This window comes from Podarcis raffonei, chromosome 15, assembly GCF_027172205.1.
Source record: "Podarcis raffonei isolate rPodRaf1 chromosome 15, rPodRaf1.pri, whole genome shotgun sequence".
Taxonomy (NCBI): Eukaryota; Metazoa; Chordata; class Lepidosauria; order Squamata; family Lacertidae; genus Podarcis; species Podarcis raffonei.
The window spans coordinates 15,770,552-15,791,876 of NC_070616.1; the positions used below are offsets into that span (position 1 = coordinate 15,770,552).

Here is a 21,325-nt window from a genome sequence, read left to right on the forward strand (position 1 = left end):
CAGAATTTCCAAAATGTTCCCAGTGGCACCGATTCAACACTTTGCATGTGGGCAGCAGCTTTACCCTCTCAGGGAAACCCTCCATGGACTTAAGATCTGTAACAGCTTCTCGAGCTGCTAGTCTCTGGCTTCCCCAAATGTTGCTGGCCTCCCAGCTCCCATCATCCCTGACCATTCCTGCACTGCAGGGAGTTGGAATTGATCACCCACTGGGGTCTCTTTCGACTCTGCACTTCTGTGCCGACTGCTAGGAGTCCATCCACAGGTTCCCTGTCCTGTGCAAGACTGTGCCTAGCATCTCTCTGCACAAGTCTGTGTGCACCTTGCCAGACCAGTTACTCCCTTTGCCAAAAGCACACCCACCCGGGTGGCAAGCTGCTCCCAGGGGTGGCTGAGCAAACAGCTCACCCTGTTGGAAATGCAGAACCTGTGATGAATCCATCTGTCCCTGGGCCAGGGGAGAAGCTGTGGGTTGCACAGGGGTGGGAAACCAGATGTTCCTGCCTTCCCAACTCAGAACCGCAGAACTATAAGGCACCCAAAGTCTCATCTAGGTCGACTCCCTGCAATGCAGGACTCCCATCAGCCCCGACCAATATGGCTGTAATGGGAGTTGCAGCCCAACATCAAGAGAGCCATGGTTGGCTCCCGTCCCTGTGACAAGGAGAGGGGTTTCTGCCCGCCCTCCCTCCCTCCCTCCCTCCCCCAGAGCCCATTAAGGGTGGTGCCACTTACATATGCAATGCAGCAAGTGCCAACCCCCACCCCAGTCTTTTAACTCCGCTCTTCCAGCTGCTTCCCAGCACCAGCAGGTCTCTTGGAGAAAAGCAACACTGCCATTGTCTGGATCCAGAGCTTGCCCTCTCCTCCCATAGCCATCGGAGTGCAATGAGACCTTTTTAACAAGGCGTTTGCTCTGCCTCCTGAGAGAACGTGCTCTGCTCACAAGCTGCGTCCCTGGAACGAGCAGGATGAGGCCTGCTCCACTCCTGAGAGGACCTCAGCTGCACCTACTGCAGAACTACTCCAGGCTCTGACCTGCCGTTTTTTTGAGTCCCACACGGCAGTTGCATCAACAAATGTGTGGTCTTTCTGTAGTCTGAGGTCATCGTCTCCCTCTCTCTTGCTGCAGGACCACAGACCTTCCTTCCCCCTGCATCAGCTGGGGCAGGGGCCAAAGACCCTCTTTCTGCAGAGCACGTGCAATTTACATTTGTAGACTTTGCTCTCTGCCATTCGCTTACTTCTTCCCCACATTTTCTGGCCCTAAATCTTCTGCAAGCAGCCTGGCGTGGCAGCACTTGGCCATCGGTGGCCTCTGCTGCTTTGCTCCTCCTCCAGACCTTCCCTGCTTTCCTTGCATGTCGAAACCTGAGCCATCCGTGATGTGTCTGTGCTCTGGAAGCTGTTCTGCCCTCCAGACAGCAAACCTGCCAGTTGTTGGGGTGTGTATGTATATGTGTATTTTGTTTTTTAATTCAGAGAGCCCTGAAGTGCCACCACCAGTATTCCGCCTCCTCACAGGGAAAGGACATTTATTGATCCATCTTTGCGGAGGCCTCCCCTGGAGTCTCGTAGCATCGCTGTGTTGCTGTGTGAAGCCAAGTGTCCTTCTCTCTCTCTCTCTCTCTCTCTCTCTGCCCTCACAAGCTGCCTCGCTCTCCTGCCTTTGTGGATGTGGAACTGTCCGTCCGTCTGTTGCCTTCTTCTGACGTTCTGGCCTGCTTAGTTTACCCTTTATGCCACAACCCCCTCTATAAAACTTCAGGTGGAAAAGCAGCTTCCTTTTCTGGATGGGATTTTATGTAGAATAAAAAAAAGTGTTTATATCTGTGAAGCGTTTTCTGGCTCCTCTGTGTGTGTTTAGAAGGGGGGAGTGTTGCCTTCCTGTTGACTATGCAGCCACCTCGTTTCAAAACTCTGTCCCTCTCTAACATACAGGAAGGCTAGCAACATGCTTTGATGCTTAGGTTTTAGGAGTTAGGGAAGGTGAAGAGATAAAGAAGTTATTCCCGAAAATCCAACTCTTACTGTGCTCTGGCCCTTGAGCCCTTTCTGTGGGTGTTTTCCACACTTATTTGTTTCCTATGAAGACTAGGAACTTTAGCATGGAGAGCTCAGCTTTTCCAGCAGCTGAGAGGCCTACCTGCACTCTATGCACCCAGGCAGTGTGGTTTTCTCCATGCGACTTTAAATGTTTTATGTGCCCAAAGGAGCAGAGCTGCTTCCAAAAAGTTGATAGGGGAGAAGGAGCGGTTTGGATAACTTATTCCGAATAGGATTCCTCGCAAGGGAAAAGTTGACAGCTATGGGATAAATGCACCCATAGGTCTGTGTTTCAAGGGCAGGGAACCTGTGGTCCTCTAGACCCTGTTGTGCCTATATTTCCCAGCATCCCTCTGTCCATTAGCCATACCACTCAGAACTGATGGGAGTGTTCCAGCAACGCTTTGTGGCCCACAGGACCCCTGCACCCCTTACACTGCAGCTAGGCAGAGTGGCTTCTGCGAATCGAGGGCAGGGGGTGAAGTTGAGCATAGAGAACCCTGCATACAGCCAGCCCCACTTGATCTAGCAATCCACCATCTCAGGAAAGGTTTTCTTTTTAAAGTATTTTAATAGCAGCTGCCACAAAGCTTTCTGTCTTTGGGTGGGAAATATCTGCAGCCCTCTTCCAGATATTCCTGGACTCAAACTCCCATCTGTCAGGGATGATGGTGGTTGTAGTTCAGCAACATTGGGAGGGGGGCAAAAGCCACCCCCAGCGTCTTCTACCCTATGTTTCAAAGCATTTTAGCCCGACTCTTTTCTAGCAGAGGGGAATCTTATCTCCCCACTGCTTGTCTTCTGGAAAAGACAAGCCACCGTCTTGCAGCAGGCAGAAGGACCCCCCGCAGCAAAATTGGGCAGATGATACTTTTCTGTCTCTTCAAAGCAGTCCTTGCTGGGTCTGGTGAAAGGATGGTCCCAGTCTGGAGGGAGTCGAGTGTCCCACGTGAAAATCCCATGGCTGATATCACATCCCTCTTTAGAGGCTGCAGACTGGTGCCGAAGTGCTCCATGCCATTAAGGAGGGGTCTGATCAACAGCGCTGCGATCAGAAGTGAGGCCGCCGCTTCCGGCCGGTGTACTTTGTGTCTGCCCGGACATCCCTGCAGGGGTAGTGTGAAAGAGAGAAGAAAGGGTAACGGGGTTATGTGACGAAGGAGGAAGGATTTGACCATCTTTATATTTACCTTGTCAGCATATTACATCTGATTGCCCATTCGCTACCTGGCCAGGTTCAAGGTATTAGGTCAAGTCCTTAACAACTTGGGAACTTTTTACTTATAGTATCACTTTACCCCATATACATCCACTTGACTGCTTCAGTCACCAGAACGGGCACTCTTACAGATGCCATGTAATATCCATTCTGCATCGGTAAGAACTCTCTTCTACAGTGGCAGCACCTGCACTTTGGAACTCCTTGCCTAGTGATATCAGACATGCATAATCTTTTTAGACAGGCCTACCCAGATGTTTAGAAAGTCGATGCAAGCTTTAATCTGTTTTCAGCCTATTGTTTTAGGTTTTCAAAAAGTCTTCAATTATTGTTGTTAATTTTATTGGGGGGGCAACCACTTTGAGGGGCTTTTAAAAAATGATCAATCTGTGTATAAATTTTGTGAAAGAAATAAATGAATGGATTACTCTGGGAGGGGGCCACCCTCAGCCCCCGCAAAACAAAATGTTGGGTGGCTTCTAGGGGCTGCAAATTGCTCCTTTCCCAATCCATTAGATCAATTGGTTGATAAGCAGGGCAGGAGGGGAAAACCCCTCATCCTAAGCTGAGGAAGGGTGTATTTTTGTGTGTGCATGTGCAAGGGTGTGGGCGATAGTTTCCTGGAGAATATCTTAATAGACACACTGGTACATAGCTTAAGATGGATAGACAGTAGAAAGGAAGGGGAGTATAGGCAGCAAAAATGGTTTTAATGTTGGTGAGGGGTTGTTGCAAAAAAGTAGCCCGGGTCTCTGAAGATGTGTGAAGGAATTTGCTAATTATTTTTATAAGGCCTTACTTTTCCTCTCTGTAGCCTAGGGTGTTACTTTTTGCTCTGCCTGACAAAGTCATTGCCTGAAACCTAATGGCAACTTCTGCCTGTTAGGCGGCCTTGAAATTCTGCATGTGCTCTGATGTGTTCATTTGCAAGCTTGTAAAAATTTGGCCTGCTCTTAGAGGCCTTTGGAATTTACTTCCCCTACTTAAAGCTGTGTTTCACATAACAGGCCAAAAATCCACGACAATAACCACAGCCGCTGAACGCATGCGGCCCACAGATTGAGGGCAAATGCAACCCCTGCTTCCTCCATGAAAGTTTAACCACCCCAGACCTCCTGCCTACACCCAAGGGTGGCCCCACACACCCAGGATAGGCCAGGCTTACCTGCCCTGCCGCCGCCTCCGTTCCTTCTTCTCGAAGACCCAGTCCCGACTCTTCTTTGCAGACTTCCCTTTGATGTTCTTGAACCGTGTCCTTGGAAGAGAACAAGGGTGAAGTCAGGAACCAGCCCCTGTCTCCACCACCACCGTATCGGTCCTGCCACTGACTGGCCATGGGGCACTTTTAAAAATAAATGGATCACTATACTGCCAGTGAAATGTTTTAGGAGTATCCCCTCCGGCAACCACCACAGGTTTTAAAAAACAACAAATGCCACTAAAACCATACATGACAATCTTTGGCCTGCTATTCTGGGAATTTGCTGGGCTCTCATAAGAGGGCTGTGACACTTGCAGGGCAGGCTGTATGAGGCAGGAAAACGTGGCCACCAGGAGCTTCCAGTGCCACGATGAAAAACCTCTGGCTCTTACTCTCTGTCTGTCCCCCAAGCTGCAGAGGGTGGGTCTCGCCTTATGCAGCTGCAAGGGGGGAGACATTTGCTGGTGGGGTGTGTCCAAAGCCTACAGAGTCCAGAAAGGGCAGCTCAATTGCTTTAGATCAGTGGATGCCAAAGCAGGAAGTAGCAACCCCTGGCAAGGGGTGGGGATAACCTAGAGGGGAATAGGAGGTGTCAACCAGACTTTGAAAAGCTGTTATCACAGGATCAGATTCATCTGTCTTGAACTGGATTTTGAACAAATGTGCAATTAATTGTTAGTGGCTTGAATTTTATTGTGCTATACCACTATTGTTCCCATTGCAAGGTTGAGAGACTGAGGCCAGAGGGGAGAGGGCTCTTGTGCCTAAATCCTGCTTGCGGGTTTCCCAGTTGCAGCATCTGGTTGGTTACTGAGAACAGGATGCTGGACTAGATGGGCCATTGGCCTGACCCAGCAGACTCTTCTTACGTTATGGTTATCAATACAGTGGTACCTCGGGTTAAGAACTTAATTCGTTCTGGAGGTCCGTTCTTAACTTGAAAATGTTCTTAACCTGAGGTACCACTTTAGCTAATGGGGCCTTCCGCTGCCGCTGCTGCGTGATTTCTGTTCTCATCCTGAAGCAAAGTTCTTAACCCGAGGTACTATTTCTGGGTAAGTGGAGTCTGTAACCTGAGGTACCACTGTAAATCCCGTTAAAAAGTGGCATGATTTCATGCAGTTAAGCTGTGACAGCACGTTCGCCCTTCCTCCAGTTCCCCTACAGCCTCCCCAATTCAAGGTGAACAGCACTGTCTCTGTGGCCCCAGGCCTCTCCCAACTCTGACTCAGTACCTTTCATTGGTAAACTTTGCCCTCGCAGTCTCCTGATCACTGCATTCTGTGCCAAGACCCTGTTGGGGGAAAGCAGAAACACATACACACAGCACATCAGTTTGCCTCAGGGGAGAGGAGAAGACCAGAGCGATGCAGCTGCTTTTATTGTTCAAAGCAAACCCTCTCCTGCATCTCTGGTGCACCCCCCGGCCCGCCCCCAGTAGCCCCACAGATTGTTACCTTTGGCAATGCATCTGCTGCACCAACAAAAAGACAGAGAAAGAACCTGGGGGGAAAGAGACACAAAATAATGAGAATCTGAAAAAAGAGAACATATATTTCTTTAAGGAGATACTTGTGCACCAAGTTCTCCTGGCAGACCACAAGGAGTTACTTTATTCAGAGAGGAGCTACTAGCCTGCCCACCTGCCCCCTTGACTGTCAACCCTCATCAGTAGCTGCTTTCCAATGTTGCCAGAAAAGTTTTTCCTTAGCTGTCTGCTCCAGGAGGCTGCGTTCTCCGGCTGGAGAGCAGTTGGAAGATGAAATGCCTTTCTGAGCGATTTGCCCGGGAAAGGAGATGCCTCAATTAAAGCCTCAAGGAAGCCAGCTGTCACACAGGAGTGAACTAGATTGCTTTGGGTGTCCCCTTCTCCTTAGAGGCCTCCACAACTACTAGGTTTGGTATAGAGGATTCGAAAGTGTCTCTCATGTCAGATTGCTCGCCATCACAGGCAGGGCAGCACAGAACGAGTCAGTTTCTGGCAACCTCCCTGCATTGCTCTGGCCCTGCAAAAGCCTCTCCAGGCAACATGGAAGGCAGAACAAGGAGCCCTCCCTGGTCTCCAAATGGAAGAGGACTCACTTCTTGGCTTTGGCGCTGTTGGGGTAGTCAACCACCATGCCGCCTGTGAAGCCGGCCTTCATGGCTTGGGAGGTGATGAGTTCCAGCTGGCAGGAGAAATAGAAGACAGGTGAGTCTGAGCAGTCGGGGCAGGGGGCTCCCTCTTCTAATGGGACCTTCTTAGCATGCCAACCATGCCCATCCTTAACTCCTGATTCTTTGTCTCTCTCTCTACCTGACTGGGGATTAGGAGCCACAACTTCAGCGAAGGCCACACATAGTCAGGCATGAGGAAGAATCAAAAAATTGGAAAGGACACCAAGGGTCATCTAGTCCAACCCCCTATAGTGCAGGAATGACAGCTAAAGAATCCCTGAGAGATGTATTCTACTAGCATGGCTAGTAGCCACTGACAGCCTTCTCCTCTATGAATGAGGAAGGGGAGAACCATGTACGCCAACTTTGAGAAAAGGGTGAAGTAGAAACGCAAATAAATTCCAGTAGAGCCTCATCCGGCTTCCCTAAACACCATCAACTTGTGGGAAAAGGCAGGCTGCATGCTAAAGGGTGCCAAAGGCACCAGGTCCCTACAAACCACCTCCTATATGAGCCCCCAAAGAGTCCTTGGGGGTGTCAGATCTCCAGGCACAGCACAGAACCAAAAGCAGCAGGCCCTTGCGGATCTATGCAGAGCTTCAACCTCCCAAAGCCTCCTTCAGCCTGTCCCTGGCAGCTCCGGGCCTCTGGCTGCGCCAGGCCTACCCCCGCCCCACAGGGACCGCACCTGCTGAGAGTTTTCTGGGTACAGCTGGAGGATGGCACGGGCTCCTCGGGCCTGTAGGAGGAAAGGACAATCAAAAACAGCCTATGCAGCCCTGGCCAAGCGTCTCTGTTGGGAGTCTCTAAATTTCTTAGGCCTGTGGGCACGTTTCGATTATTGAGAGGGGGGCCACTCCCTCTTTGGTCCCTTCTCCCCCACACTCCGATGCAATCCCAGGATCAGTCCCAGATCTCACAGGACAATCTAGCTTCCCATGAGATCTAGCAAGAGCGCTCCCAACTTGCCAACATATACAGTCATATCTCAAGTTGCGTTTGCTTCACGTTGCATTTTTTCAGGTTACAAAAGCGGCAAACCCAGAAGTGTTTACTTCCGGGTTTGCCGCTTCACGCATGTGCAGGAGCGATCTGTGTGCTTCACGCGTGCACAGGAGCGCTCTATCACGTCACACACTGAAGCGGCACTCTACTTACAGACTTTTTGGGGTGCGAATGGCACCCCGGAACAGATCGCGTCCATAAGTAGAGGTACCACTGTAGCTGAAACTGCACAAGTTAAATCTACAAAAGATGCAGGAATACTGTGATATCCTTTACCCTCATAGATGGTTTGGAAGAAGCAGGTTTGAGAAGCCCTTACCAAAGCAGTATAGAGAGTTGAGAAAAATCGATACAGCCGCTTTGGGGGGCTGTGGGTCTTCTTGTCAGCATTGCATAGCCACTGCACTGCAGAAATACTGCAAGGAGAGTAAATGGGAAGTCCGGTCAGCTGGTCAGCAAAGAAACACCTGTCCTCAGTGACTTTTCTCAGTGGACTCTCATTCTGCATTTGCTGGTGAGTGAAGCTCCCAACCGAGTTCTCCTACCTGATGCAGCCATCAAACGTTCCTGGCCGGAAGGGGATGCCCTGGCCCATGTCTGCCAGCATCAAGTCACCCTCCACTTCTCTTTCTGCAGCTACATCTGTGCAGGATTAAGAGTACAAGAGGGTTTTACCATTCCTGCCAGTTTTGACCAGTCCAAGGCAGGACACCTCAAGCCAAAGGAGTGTGTAAATAAGGGTGTCAATCTGAACTTTTTGCATGTTTATTATTGTAGATCATGGCATCGGTACGGTTGGTATCACTCAATATAAAACATACTCCTAAATGAACTTCCCTCATCTACAGTAGTTCTTATTTCAAACAGGTCCTGGAAGGCATCAAGGAGACAACCTGAGCTACAGTACTAGTGTTTACTATAAAGGTCAACACAAGTAATCTAGTTACCAGCAAGATTTAATAAACAGCTCCTGTAAAAGAATGAGTTCCACACAGACAATAGTAAGTTAGCTGGCTAGGTTTATACTCTTTAAACTACCAAATAAGCAGACTAAATGAAATGGAACACAGGCAGGACTTTAATAGGGAAGAGACAATAATTACAAAGAAATATAGGTATTATTAAAAATACACATCTCAGAGACCCCTTTCCATTAGCATATGCTGGCCAAGTGGACACACATGTAGGATTCAAATGCATCTCATGTAATGGATGGGGGAAAGTTTTACTCACCCAACATGGCAGAGCTGATGTCCATGCCAACCCAACAGTGTCCTTCCTCAGAGATGTAATCACCACTCAGACCAGAGCCACACCTGACCAGAAGAGCAGCACAGGTTAAGAAATAATGAAACGCCGACTGGTTTTCATCTCTTAGCAGGAGCCAAACAGGATTCAGGCATTCAATAGCACCTGCCCAAGCCCCTTTCACAGAACTGGGGATGGGAAATCACTTTCTCTGCCCAACATCTGGACTAGACAGACCACGAGTCTGGCTCAGCATAAGGCAGCTGCATCAGCCCAAAGGGGGCTCATCTGATCCAGCATCCTGTTCTCACAGCGGCCAACCAGATGCCTATTCTGAGAAGCCCCCAAGCAGGACCTGAGCACAACATAACTCTCCCCTCCTGAGGTTCCCAGCAACTGGTATTCAGAAGCATTGCTGCCCCCAACCATGGAGGTAAAGCACATCCATAATGGCCTTCAACAGCCATATTATCCTCTGTGATTTTGTCTAATCCCCCTCTAAAGCCTCTCAAGTAGGCAAGTTTCACAACCCCCAGTGGGAAGGAGTTCCATAAGAACATGAGACTGCTGAATCAAGCCAATGGTCCATCTAGCCCAGCATCCTGTGCTCACAGTGGCCAACTAGGAGACCCACAAGCAGAACCTAAGCACAGCAGCACTCTCCCAGCTTGTGAGTCTTCCAGCATACTGCTTCCAAGGGTAGAATGAGATTGTAGCCATCAGGGGCAATAGCCATTTGATAGCTGAATCCTCTTCCACAGCCATCCAAACTGGTGTCCACCCCTACTTCTAAAGGGAGTGAATTCTATAGCTTTAACTGAAGAAGGACTTTTCTTTGTATTTATGTTCCCGTGATGGACAGGCTCCTTAACTATTCAGCACCCCAATCCAAACTTACTGTCTGGAATAAGCATAACTTCCTACATAAGACGGGCAAGACCAAAACTGACTTTTGGAAGCTGGGTGCAAAAAAGAAGCACCTGACCCTCCCACGCTGGCAGTTTAGAGAAAGAAGCAGCGACACACTTAAAGGTACAATGCAGCAAGCTCACCCAACATCCAGCAAGAAACAGGTTCGGTCCTCCGGGAGACCCAGCAGCTCCACAGCCCGTTCGGACATCTGCGACTGGATCTCGATCATTCGAGAGCTGGAGAATGGAAATGCCCGCAAACAAAAAGTGAACAAACCCCAGATCCCCTTGGATGTCTGCAAGGCAGCTTGGGGGGGGGGGAGAGTACACACAGGCATTGCATCTATCCCAGATGTTTAAGTGGTAAAACAGGTGTTCCAATGTAAAGGTGGACAGGACAAAAGCCATATCACACCAATGCCATGCAGTAGAAAAAAATGTGTCTGTCTGTACGGATTGGGGAGATGACAACCACTGACAATTGTTGGGGACTGGATTACTAGCATCTATTTATCTATTTACAACTCTTCCATATATCCTGCTCCTCAAAAACAATTTAGCTACTACCTCCAAAACAGTCACATTGTCTTTCTTTTAAATCAAGGACATCCTCTATGCATTTTTCCTCCATCCATTTTGACACCTCCAAGGACCCTGCCTCTTAGAGCACACCCAAGAGGCAGTACTCACTTTAAAAACCACTGTTTTAAGACATGCTTTAAAAGCTCTTTAAACAAATAGGTTCAATAAAGAGATTAGCTGCTTTCCTCAGCCCAAGGCTGCCTTACTTGTGTGTGTATTTTCGGGCTTCAGTCTCATCGTAGAACTGGGAAAAGAAAGAGAAATGGGGGGTTGCATTGAAGAGAGAATGTAAGCACCCTTATGGATCTGACTAACAAGAACATAAGAGCCTGCTGGATCAGGCCAATGGCCCATCTAGTCAAGCATTCTGTTCCCACAGTGGCGAACCAGATGCTCCAAAGTGAAACCCACAAGCAAGACCTAAGCGCAACAGCAACTCTTCCTTCCCGTGGCTTCCAGCAACTGGTATTCAGAAGCCTCAGACCGTACAGGCAGAGCACAGCCATTATCACTAGTGGCCTTGATGAATTTGTCCAATCCTCTTTCAAAGCCATCCAAGTTGGTGGCCATTTCTGCCTCCTGTGGGAATGAGTTCCATAGTTCAAACAGGCACTATGTGAGCTACTCCTCCCTTTTGTCTGCCCTGAATCTTCCAACATTCAGCTTCATTTTCACAAGATGGACTGCCTTCTGACATGGGAAGTTCTTTCTGATGATCAGAGTTAACAGCAACTGAGGAATTTCTCGGCTCATAAAAAAGAGAGATCTATTCCCCACCAGCACACAGCTCAGTTGGCAACCTGGTGCCCTCCAAGTGAACTGTGTTACAACGTCCATTAGTCCGGCTGACAGGTGCTGTACTCCAAAACCATCTGGAGGACACCAGGTTGGCATAGACCGATATAGCTGACACCTGGTCGTCTTCTGTTTCCCACATTGGCCACCCAGGTGGCTCCAAGGAGGACGGGAGGAAGCACCCTCGCAGCAAGACATGGAGGCAACCGCTATAAAGTTTTACCCAAAGGTAGGCTGCCTCTGTGCTTGGAGGCTCAATTCTTGGCCCTGGGGGCTTACAGGTACGAGCGCTCCACCGGCCCTTGGTAGTCCTCGCCCCCGCCTCCCTCTCCCCTCCTTGTCTCTCTTACTAGTTCTGGGGGGCCGCGATGCTCGGGCCTCTTGCCGCTGGCCGCCATGCTTGCGCGCTTGTCTTCTACGTCACACTCGTGCGACACAGAAGCGGTCGCGACTGCAGAAATTAAGAGAGAATTGTTGGGAGGGCCATCCCACTTCCTGGATAGCCGATTTCCGGGTTCTTCCTTCCTTCCAGCTGAATTTCCCATTTGATCAAGAGGGTTGCGGACCGAATCGAGACAAAGGCGGTGTGTTTATCACACTCGATTTTCTTTACCCGGAGGCTACGGAGGTGTTGCATAGGCTGTAACATGTTGTGTAATTGTATTCTTGCCGTCTTGGTTCTTTGAATGAGCCTGTGAGTGCAAGTCAAGGGTAAAGAGGCTTTTTCTGGTGGGTGAGATGGGCCTCTTGCCCATCGCCCCCCACCTTGGGGCGGGGACAATCACACTACCTCTCGGCCTACTTTATAAGGTGGTTTTGGGGATTAACATAAGGGGAAGGAGAACGATGCATGTCACCTTGAGCTCCTTGGAGAAAAATGGTGGGATATAATAAATACATGAAGTGCGGTTGCTTGATCTGCTGCCCAATGTGGGCTGCAGCAAGCCCCTTCGTGTACCATATCTGTTTTCGGAATCGCTTTTCATAAGAGATTTCAAAAGCGGTCTTCACCTTGAAACCGGGCTTGAGTCGGGCAGCCTATCACAGCGGAGGCTCGACTGCCCTCTTTTAACGTAGCAGGACACGTGGCGATCCTACCGCATGCGACTCCAAGCACCTCTCCCCCCTTCCCTTCCGGGATGTTTCCCTTGGGGGTCCGGTAGCCCTTCAGATAGAGGACTATATGTCTCCGCAAAGCGACATGCAACGCCACGAGAGACCAAAAATATGTATAAGGAAATTTAGAATCAAAGTCTCCTCAACTAATTTCAATAAAAAGAGAGCTCGCAGTTTAAAATTATAAAAACCACCCCTCCCCAATTAAAATCAATCAATCAATAATGGCTTGTGCCGTGACTCCTAGCGTCTGCGGGCTGGGACTGACATTTTATTTGCTATAAACATTTTGCATGTCTTTTTTGTACCCCGCCTGTGAGATGTGTGTGCGTATTAAAACGAATGAAGCTTTAAAACCATGGATATCGCCATTCATTCAAGTATACATGGACAGCTGTCTCTTTTCCCCCTCGGGGTGAAAAGGACGAGGAACCCGCCCCCCCCCAACGAAGTTTAATGGTAACCGGAATTTCTCTATCCCCCCTTTAGACCCGAATCCTCTTTGCGGCCCAATCAGTGCACAGTGCGTAGCCAATCCCGCGAAGGCTACTTTTGCGCGCGCTCCCCTCCGCCTCAGAACCGCATCGGCGCATGACTGACGGCGGCCAGTGAACGCGCACGCGGCGGAACTCGCCACCCATTGGTCGGCGGCGGTGCCGTGCGCGTCCCCGTCGGCCTTGGTCCCGCGCGCTGAGGTGGCTGAGGCGAGAAGGCGGCGGTGGGAGGGAAGATGGAGGCGGCGGCTGTGCCGGGTTCGGCGTGGCTAGCGGGGCTGTCGCTGGTCCTCGGCGGCCTAGTTCTCTGGCTGGTGCTGGTCCTGCTGAGGCGGAGGACTGAGGAGGCGGAGCCCAGCCGGAAGGGGACGGAGCCAGTCACGATCGACGGTGAGAGCGCGAGACGAGGAGGGGCGGGGCTTAAGGCGAGCCACACCCCCTTCGGGAGTCCTCACTTTGCCCCAGCTGCAAAATGGGCCGCTAGACTGAGTCGTGCCAAAATTTCAGGATGAAAGCAGTGCCTCATATATAATATTCAGTTATAAAGGTAACTGAATTAGGTCCAGTCGTGACCGACTCTCGGGTTGCGGCGCTCATCTCGCTTTATTGGCCGAGGGAGCCGGCGTACAGCTTCCAGGTCATGTGGCCAACATGACTAAGCCGCTTCTGGCGAACCAGAGCAGCCCTCGAAAAAGCCGTTTACCTTCCCACCGGAGTGGTACCTATTTATCTACTTGCACTTTGACGTGCTTTCAAACTGCTAGGTTGGCAGGAGCTGGCACCAAACAACGGGAGCTCACCCCATCACGGGGATTCAAACTCCCGACCTGATCAGCAAGTCCTAGGCTCTGTGGTTTAACCCACAGTGCCACCCGCGTCCCGCAATATTCAGTTACATTGGTTGCATAATATGGTTTCTGTCAATTATGTGTTGTGTTGTGATATAAATACAGTTTAGGTGAAATTCAATATAATTACATAATTTGGGCTAAGTTTCATATAATTTAGCTCAGTATGGCAAACACTATTGCAGCAGCTTTCCACTGGAGACACCTGGGATTGTACCTAAGAGCTTCTGCAGGCAAAGCAGATATGAGCCTTCTCCATCTGTGTGGATTACTGGCTTTTTCATAGCATTGTAAGTTGTGTTTTCAAGCTACGTTATTATGTTTGGAGACTTACAATCTATTTTGAAAAAATGTTCCTGCCTCTGGCCTTGCTCTTCTAAATTCTGGGAGAATGCTGATTGTCTGATCCGTCTTACCTATTTTTAAAATAAGACTTTCTTCAATTGTATCCTGTAGATCAGGATGTGAACAGTGAAGCAGCCAGCAAAACATCAGTCCCGAAGAAGCAGAAGCAGCTTCAGCGGATCCGCAAAGAGAAGCCCCAGCAACACAACTTCACCCACCCGCTCCTGGCTTCGGCACTCAAAGTGAGGCCTGGCAGGCTACAGCTTGTGTTCTGTGTTTCGCGGGGAAAGGAGTGGGCTAATCTTATGTAGGAAGTTTACCTTTATACCAAGTCAGAGACCTATCTGGCTCAGTATTGCCTGCATTGATTGGCAGTGCTTGTCCAGGGTTTTTAGACTGGGAGTTGCTCCCAGCCCTACCTGGACATACCAGGAATTGAACCTTCTGCATGCAAAGCAGATGCCCTGCCAGTTGGTCTTTTATCTAGTGATGGGGCTTGCCCCTTCAGAATCCTTCTGGGTTTTTGGAAATACTGGATCCTCCTTTCTCCCCACATATACGCATGCACATTGCAGAAAATTATAAGAGCCAGTAGATTAGAAATGCTAAAAGCTCACAATAGTGGGGAAGATTATGACCTGAGAGAGCCGGTGGTGGTGTAGTAGTTAGAATATCATACAAGGATTTGGGAGACAAGGGTACAAATCTGCACTCAGCCATGAAGCTCACTTGCTGACCCTGGTCCAGTCAGCCCCTCTCAGGCTAACCTACCTCACAAGGTTGTTGTGGGAATTAAATGAGGGGGAGAACCATGTACACCATTTTGAGCTCTTTGGAGAAGAGATGGGATGTAAATCAAATCAACAAACACTTTTGCAGCATGGCAACCAGCTCCCTGCTCCCTGTGCCCCAGGATGGAGCACCTCTGTATTCCTTTCCACTTTTAGCTTATTGAGAGGCCAAAGGTTGATCGTCTTTGCATTCTTCAGGGCCACAGCGGGAGCATCACCTGCCTGGATTTCAGCAGCAATGGGAAGTACCTGGCGTCCTGTTCTGATGACCGCACCGTCCGTATCTGGAGCACCAAGGACTTCCTAGAGCGGGAGCACCGCTGCATGCGAGCCAACGTAGAGCTGGACCATGCCACTTTGGTCCGCTTCTACCCGGACTCCAGGTGGGGAGGCTGTGCCTGGACATGGGACAATTAGCTTTCCTCCTCCTCCTCTTTACCGCTGAAATTGCAGACTAGCTGATCCTTTCCAAGAAGATGGGGAGGGCGGATTAGAATTACCAGCAGCTCAGGTTGATCGGTGGAGTCATCAGCCCTTTTTAAAAAAGGAGCTAGTAGCTAGAGCTAGTTTAAGTTCAAGTTCAGCATGCCCCAAAGCAACTGATTCCAGTTCATGTCTGTCTCCTTACAAAATGAACCAGTTCAGTTCACAGTCATTTCGTTTGTCCAAATGATTCTCTGCAAAAAAAAACCAAAAAACACAGCCTTCAGAATGTTACAAGCTGCTGTGCTGAAGTATAAGATATATTTAAGAAGAGTAAGGAAACATTTTTCAAAACCACAGTGGAATGTGATCTGTTTAGTTTGTTTTTCCCAGCAATTATTATATTTAAGCTTAAAGGTCCAAAAAGTCTTAACGAGGGGAAGATACACGCATAAGGGAATGACTGTGAAATAAAAACTGTTTGAAATTCTACCCCACAACAAATGTAATTCACATTCTGTTCAGCCAGCAATTGCAGGAGGTGTAGCTCAAAGATTTTGGAACTTGGCGAACTTTGCAAACTAGCTCATTCCAAGCAGTGACGGTGGGGAGGGGGTCAATTCCTACAAACCAGTGTTAGTAAATTCTATCCTGGAGTAAGGGGTGTCAGTGCTGACCACCTGCCCAGGTCTGCTACTGCTGGTCCAAGCCACTGTCCTCTTTTGCTGTAGCGGCAGAGATGGAGTGGGCCTGTTGTCAAGCTTCTTCCTCACTACTCTCGTCCCCTGCCAGCCTTATGTTAACATTGAACTGGCACTGGAGTTTGATTAGGGGAATGCTGAAGGAGGACAGCACAGGTGCCCATACAACAGCCAGCCAGCTTTACTTCCAGGAGCAATAATGGAAACACTGGCAAAGCACCTGGGGCTGGGGGATGGCCTTGAGGCTGTTGGAGCAGCTTGTACTTGTGCTGCTTACAGGCACTGCCTCTCCTTTCTTCAAGCAGGGCCTTTATTGCGTGGCTGGCCAACGGAGACACCCTCAGGCTGTTCAAAATGACGAAGAAGGAAGACGGCAGCTTCACATACGCCGCACTTCCAGAAGACTTCCCAAAGCTGCACAGAGCCCCTATCATCAACATTGGAGTTGCAGACACAGGTTTGGAAGAGGGGAGAGGGCTCTCTTTTCTAGGGTTTGGCTTCCTAAGTACCCAGAGCTAAATTGGCCGGGGAGAGCCAATGAAAACCTAAGAAAAAAACAGCTGCATCAGGCCAAGGGCCTGTCTGGTTCAGCACCCTGTCCTCACAGTGGCCAGCCTGGTGTCCCAGTAAGAAACCCACAAGCAGGTCTGGAGCACAAAAGCCCTCTCCCCTCCCATGGTTTCCAACGTGTGTGTGTGTTTTGCCAATTATTTTTTATTGATTTTCCAAATTACAACCCAGTTTTCACAAATTATTACAAATGAATACCAAATGAATACAATTTTAATTAAATGATTTCCCACTCACCATTGTCGGCGCGCCCTTGGCTTCTAATATTACTGCATTAACTATTTTAAATTATCTCCAATTACAATGCGTTACCCAAAGTTATCCCTTAATTATCAGCTGTACTCTTAGCAATTTCCATTCATGTTGAAACATTGTTTAAAGCATTTACATACTTTAGTGAAACTTCCAAGTGAGAATATAATCTTTCTTTTCATTTTATTCTGTGTATGACAGTTCTAATATGTAATCTTCATTGGCCTTATCCTCTGCCCTTTATACCAAACGTCTCCATATTCAAAGATGACCTTGAGTGGCATTCCTTTCTGGGTGCTTGCAGTGCTGCAGTTGTTATTCAGAGCATAGCTGGTATCTCAAGGTTAGCAGCTCTTTGCCACTGATCTCTTGTCTCTCCTGCCCCAGGGAAGTACATCATGGTCGCCTTCAGTGACACCACCATCCTCATCTTGGACACGAAGGGGGATGTCCTCGCCACCATCAACACCAACCAGATGAACAACACCTTTTCAGCTGTGTCACCATGTGGAAGGTAAGGGTTGTGTCAGCTACACAGCTGAGCTGCTCTTTACCACCTGCCCCCCCTCAGGGCAGTCAGTTGCTTGTATTCCCCCATGAGCCAGGAAAGCCAAGGGCACGTCTCCAGAGTTAGCTCTGATCTAATGCCAAAGAGTTAATAGAATCATAGAGTTGGAAGGGTCCTTGGAGGTCCTCTAGACCTTCATTGGTGTTGGATCTACAAGGCAGGAGGCAACGACAGGTTTCCTGCCACATGACAACCCAGCCTCTCCTTAAATCCCTTCAGTGAAAGGGGGTCTGTTGTTTCGCAACCCATTCTCAAGATTCCTCTTATGTTCAAGATGCTTCTCCTCACATTGAGCAGAAATCTGCTTCCCTGAAGTTTCCATCCACTGTAGACCCAGTCGTGCCCCATGGAGCAACAGCAGACAAGTTTGCTCCATTTTCTAAGCTCCTCAGATATTTGAAGACTGCTGCCCTTTCTCTTCTCTTCTCTTCTCTTCTCTTCTCTCTCTCTCTCTCTCTCTCTCTCTCTCTCTCTCTCTCACACACACACACACACACACACACACACACACACTCACACACACATATACAGAGAGAGAGAGTTTTCTCCTCTCCAGGCTAAACAAACCCAACTCATTCAGCTGTTACTCACAGGATTTGATTTCCAAACTCCTCACCATCCTAGTCACCTTCCTCAGGAGAACGTTTGTCAGTATCCTCCTTAAAATGTGTTGTCCAGAATTCAGATGTGGCCTAACTAGGGTGGTGTTAGCTTTCTCTCTCTCTCTCTCTCTCTCCTAGCTTTGTGTCATTGGCATATTTGATGAGTGTCCTCTCTACTCCCTGATCCAGATCATTTATAAAAAATATTAGCACAAGGCGTAGGACAAAGCCCTGTGGCACTCCACACAAAACACACACACACACACACGGTTAAGACACAGCAGCCATCACTGAGCACACGCCAGTGTACGGTTGCTTCATGTGGCTCCAACCTCAGTAGTGTCCAAACACCCCTTTTCTAACTTATTTATTTATTCCAAACGAATATAAATGCAATAAATAAATAAGTGGCTGTTCGGTGATTTATTTGCAGCTGTACCAGCCCCCGGGGGTCCACACGCTTCTTCTGCGCGACTCTGCTCCCGGGGCTCCTCCGATTTCAGCAGAGTGTGAACACAGCGGAACAGAAGCAGTTGCCGTGTGTGCTTAATAAATCAGGCTTGACGCACGGTGTCTTCTTTATCTTACTTTAAGTCTTTATTTTGGTAGCAAAACAAACATCATAACTTTCCCGGTGACAATGCACACATCCTTGCTCCTCTCGCAACGGAGCAAAAACACACACTGAGAGAGACACAGGAAAACACTCCCCTCAGTATTCTAAACCACGCCTCAGAATGTGAGACGTCACTCAGAACTTCTTAATCCTGTGAGTTCTGATTCTCTCCACAGTGGCATGCTCTGGTCCATGGGGTCACGAAGAGTCGGACACGACTAAACAACAATAAAATTCCTCCAAAGAATTCAAGGTGGCACACATGGTTCTCTCCCTCATTTAATCCCCACAACAACCCTGTGAGGTAGCTTAGGTTAAAGAAGCATTGACCGGCTCAGGGTCACCCAGTGAGCTTCATGGCCAAGTGGGAATTTGAATCCTGGTCTCCCAGGTCCTAGCTCAACACTCTAATCACTACACCACCCTGTCAACAAGAATATAATGGGAGACTTTGACATGCTTCGCCGAAGTCAAGACATACTATTGAACTTTTCTCAGGTTGCTTTCAACACATGTACAATCTGTGTGCAAAAGAGATGAGCTGTGCAGATCAGCAGGTACAGTATACACATTCACACAAACACATGAATGTGTGTAGAGAAAGCTTATACATGCATTTAGTGTAACGTGAGCAAGCTTTACATGTGCTGTTCCCAGGAATATGAGTCAAGAGTGGTCTGGAGCAACTGGGAAGAGGCAACATTCAAGGCTGGTTCGTGCGATTGATTTGGCACAGCCTGGCTTGGGAATAACAGGGCACTTCCCTCCCTTGTGGCTTCCCTTTCCTTCAGGTTCGTTGCATCGTGTGGCTTCACACCCGACGTGAAGGTATGGGAGGTGTGTTTCAGCAAGAGTGGGGACTTCCGGGAGGTGACCAGGGCCTTTGAGCTGAAGGGGCACACTGCTGGCGTCTATTCCTTCTCTTTCTCCAATGACTCCAGGCGGTAAGTGAGGAACCCTCTTCCAGCTGCACTTCCCTCTGGTAGTTCTGTGTCCTGTTTGTCACCTGCTGACTCCTCCAAGGAGTGCTCCTGGTTATCTGCGCTGGGTGGGTGTGGCCAGGAGGCCCTTTGGACTGGCCTCTTCTTGCCTGCATCTCCTCCCCTATAACTAAGCCAGAAGGAACCTCCTTCCAAGGTTTAAAGTTACGCCATAGCACTGTCCTCCATGCCCAGGGACAAGCATCCTGGTTTGGTTATTTCCTGAGGCTTCTATGCTAAATGGCTGCAGACTGTTGTTGTTGTTAGTTTATTTATTACCCGCCCTGCACCTTAAGGTCCTGGGACTGGTTACAGCATTAAAACACAATATTAAAAATGACTGAAAACAAGTTACAGCCATAAAAATAAGGTGGCTCCTAAAAGCATACACCTCTGGTGTCAAAAGCCAGGGCAGCAAAGAGGTGCGTCTTCCTTTGGAAGCTGTATAATGAAAGCAACAGATGTGGCAGGGAGTTCCACAGCTCAGTGGCTGCCCCTCTCTCAGGCCACCACCTTCCAAGCTTCTAAAGGCAAAGGAACTACCAAGAGGTCTCCCTCTGCTGACCCAAGAGCGTCTGTAGGGAAGGAGGCGACTAGTCTTTCAGGTGTTTTGCACCTGAATCATTTAGGGCTTTAAACCACCAATGTGAGCAATATGAATTGGCAGCCAGGTGAGTAACAATTTAAACCAAAGCTGAATTTCACAGCTTGACACTGACACTCCAAAGCCAGGGGGAAACAGGTTATAAAGCAGAGGTGAGGAACCCAGCCAGCCATCAGCAAGAAGCTGATGGAGACTTGGTTAGACGTCCTCTCAGCCTGAGGCTGCATTCTGCCACAGCTGCAGCTTCTTGACAACAATTCTACAGCTCAAGACTTCAGCCAGAGGGTAATGTCTTCTTTCCTCCCCACCCCAACCCAGGATGGCAACGGTTTCAAAGGATGGAACATGGAAACTATGGGACACAGATGTCGAATACAAAAAGCAGCAGGACCCGTACCTGCTCCTGACAGGTCGGTGCCAGGTGGCGGAGCCCTGTCGCATCGCCCTGTCCCCTGACGCCCGAGCCCTGGCCATCTCCAGCAGGACCAGCATCTTTGTTTACAATACCCGGAATGGTGAGGAAGAGGAGCGCTTTGAGGGCGTCCATGGCGAGCACATCACAGACTTGGCCTTCGATGTGAGCAGCCGCTTCCTGGCCTCCTGCGGAGACCGCGCTATTCGCATCTTCCACAACACGACCGGCTACCGGGCTGTGGTGGAGGAGATGAAGGCCCTGCTGAAAAAGGCCACCAATGAGTCAACAAAGCAGAGACTGCAGCAGCAGGTCACAAGTGCCCAGAACGCTCTGGACGCCATCTATGGCAAGGGCAACTGAGCCCTTCCCAGAGCAGGGGGGTGCGGGGGTGGCTTCTGCTGGGCAGACCCAGGGCTAGAATTTTCATGTCAGAGAGACGGCTAATAAAATATGTTTTGCACAACTGTCGCTCTCCCAAGGTTTGATAAAGCCTGTCACCACGAGAAGGGCAGAGGAGCATTGCTCATTTGCAGACTAGGCCTCTAATACAGGGCATTAAAAAAATATTTTTGACCTGTTCCCACTTGGGTCTGAGCCATCCCAAGAGCGGGTCTGTCCCTACATGTCACAAGAGAGCAGAACTAGCTTTTTTTTTTAAGGGTGTGGGGTATAGACCTTGCTCCAACACAGCATATATAGCCCTAAAAAGCAGGTTGAAGTGCTTTGCTGTAAGGGCAGTGGATCAGCTGGCCTCACACTGATGGTGTTTAATGCAGGGCAGAGCTGGGGGGGGGTCCCTTAATGCTTTCTTGATCTACTTTTTATTTTATTGAATC

At 49.2% G+C, this 21,325-nt stretch overlaps 2 protein-coding genes across 3 annotated transcripts; one reads left to right on the forward strand and one right to left on the reverse strand.

Moving 5' to 3' along the window:
* Positions 1-2,849: 2,849 nt before the first annotated feature.
* On the reverse strand, positions 2,850-11,630 carry BUD23 (BUD23 rRNA methyltransferase and ribosome maturation factor). The gene is made up of 12 exons (XM_053366864.1): positions 11,515-11,630; positions 10,576-10,613; positions 9,929-10,024; positions 8,862-8,944; positions 8,174-8,270; positions 7,948-8,044; positions 7,312-7,362; positions 6,549-6,634; positions 5,924-5,969; positions 5,702-5,760; positions 4,431-4,520; positions 2,850-3,152 (listed from the first exon to the last, which is right to left on the reverse strand). Exons 1-12 carry the CDS (start codon positions 11,560-11,562, stop codon positions 3,098-3,100), a joined length of 846 nt encoding a protein of 281 aa, XP_053222839.1. The 5' UTR covers positions 11,563-11,630; the 3' UTR covers positions 2,850-3,097.
* Positions 11,631-12,953: 1,323 nt separating this feature from the next.
* On the forward strand, positions 12,954-20,952 carry TBL2 (transducin beta like 2). Of its 2 annotated transcripts, none has more exons than XM_053366858.1 (7): positions 12,954-13,164; positions 14,079-14,209; positions 14,957-15,141; positions 16,185-16,339; positions 17,092-17,218; positions 19,282-19,434; positions 20,393-20,952. In XM_053366858.1, exons 1-7 carry the CDS (start codon positions 13,011-13,013, stop codon positions 20,847-20,849), a joined length of 1,362 nt encoding a protein of 453 aa, XP_053222833.1. In that variant the 5' UTR covers positions 12,954-13,010; the 3' UTR covers positions 20,850-20,952. The 2 variants fall into 2 exon arrangements, with proteins under 2 accessions (XP_053222833.1, XP_053222834.1); XM_053366859.1 differs by having other exon boundaries at positions 12,955-13,164; positions 16,188-16,339.
* Positions 20,953-21,325: the final 373 nt, after the last annotated feature.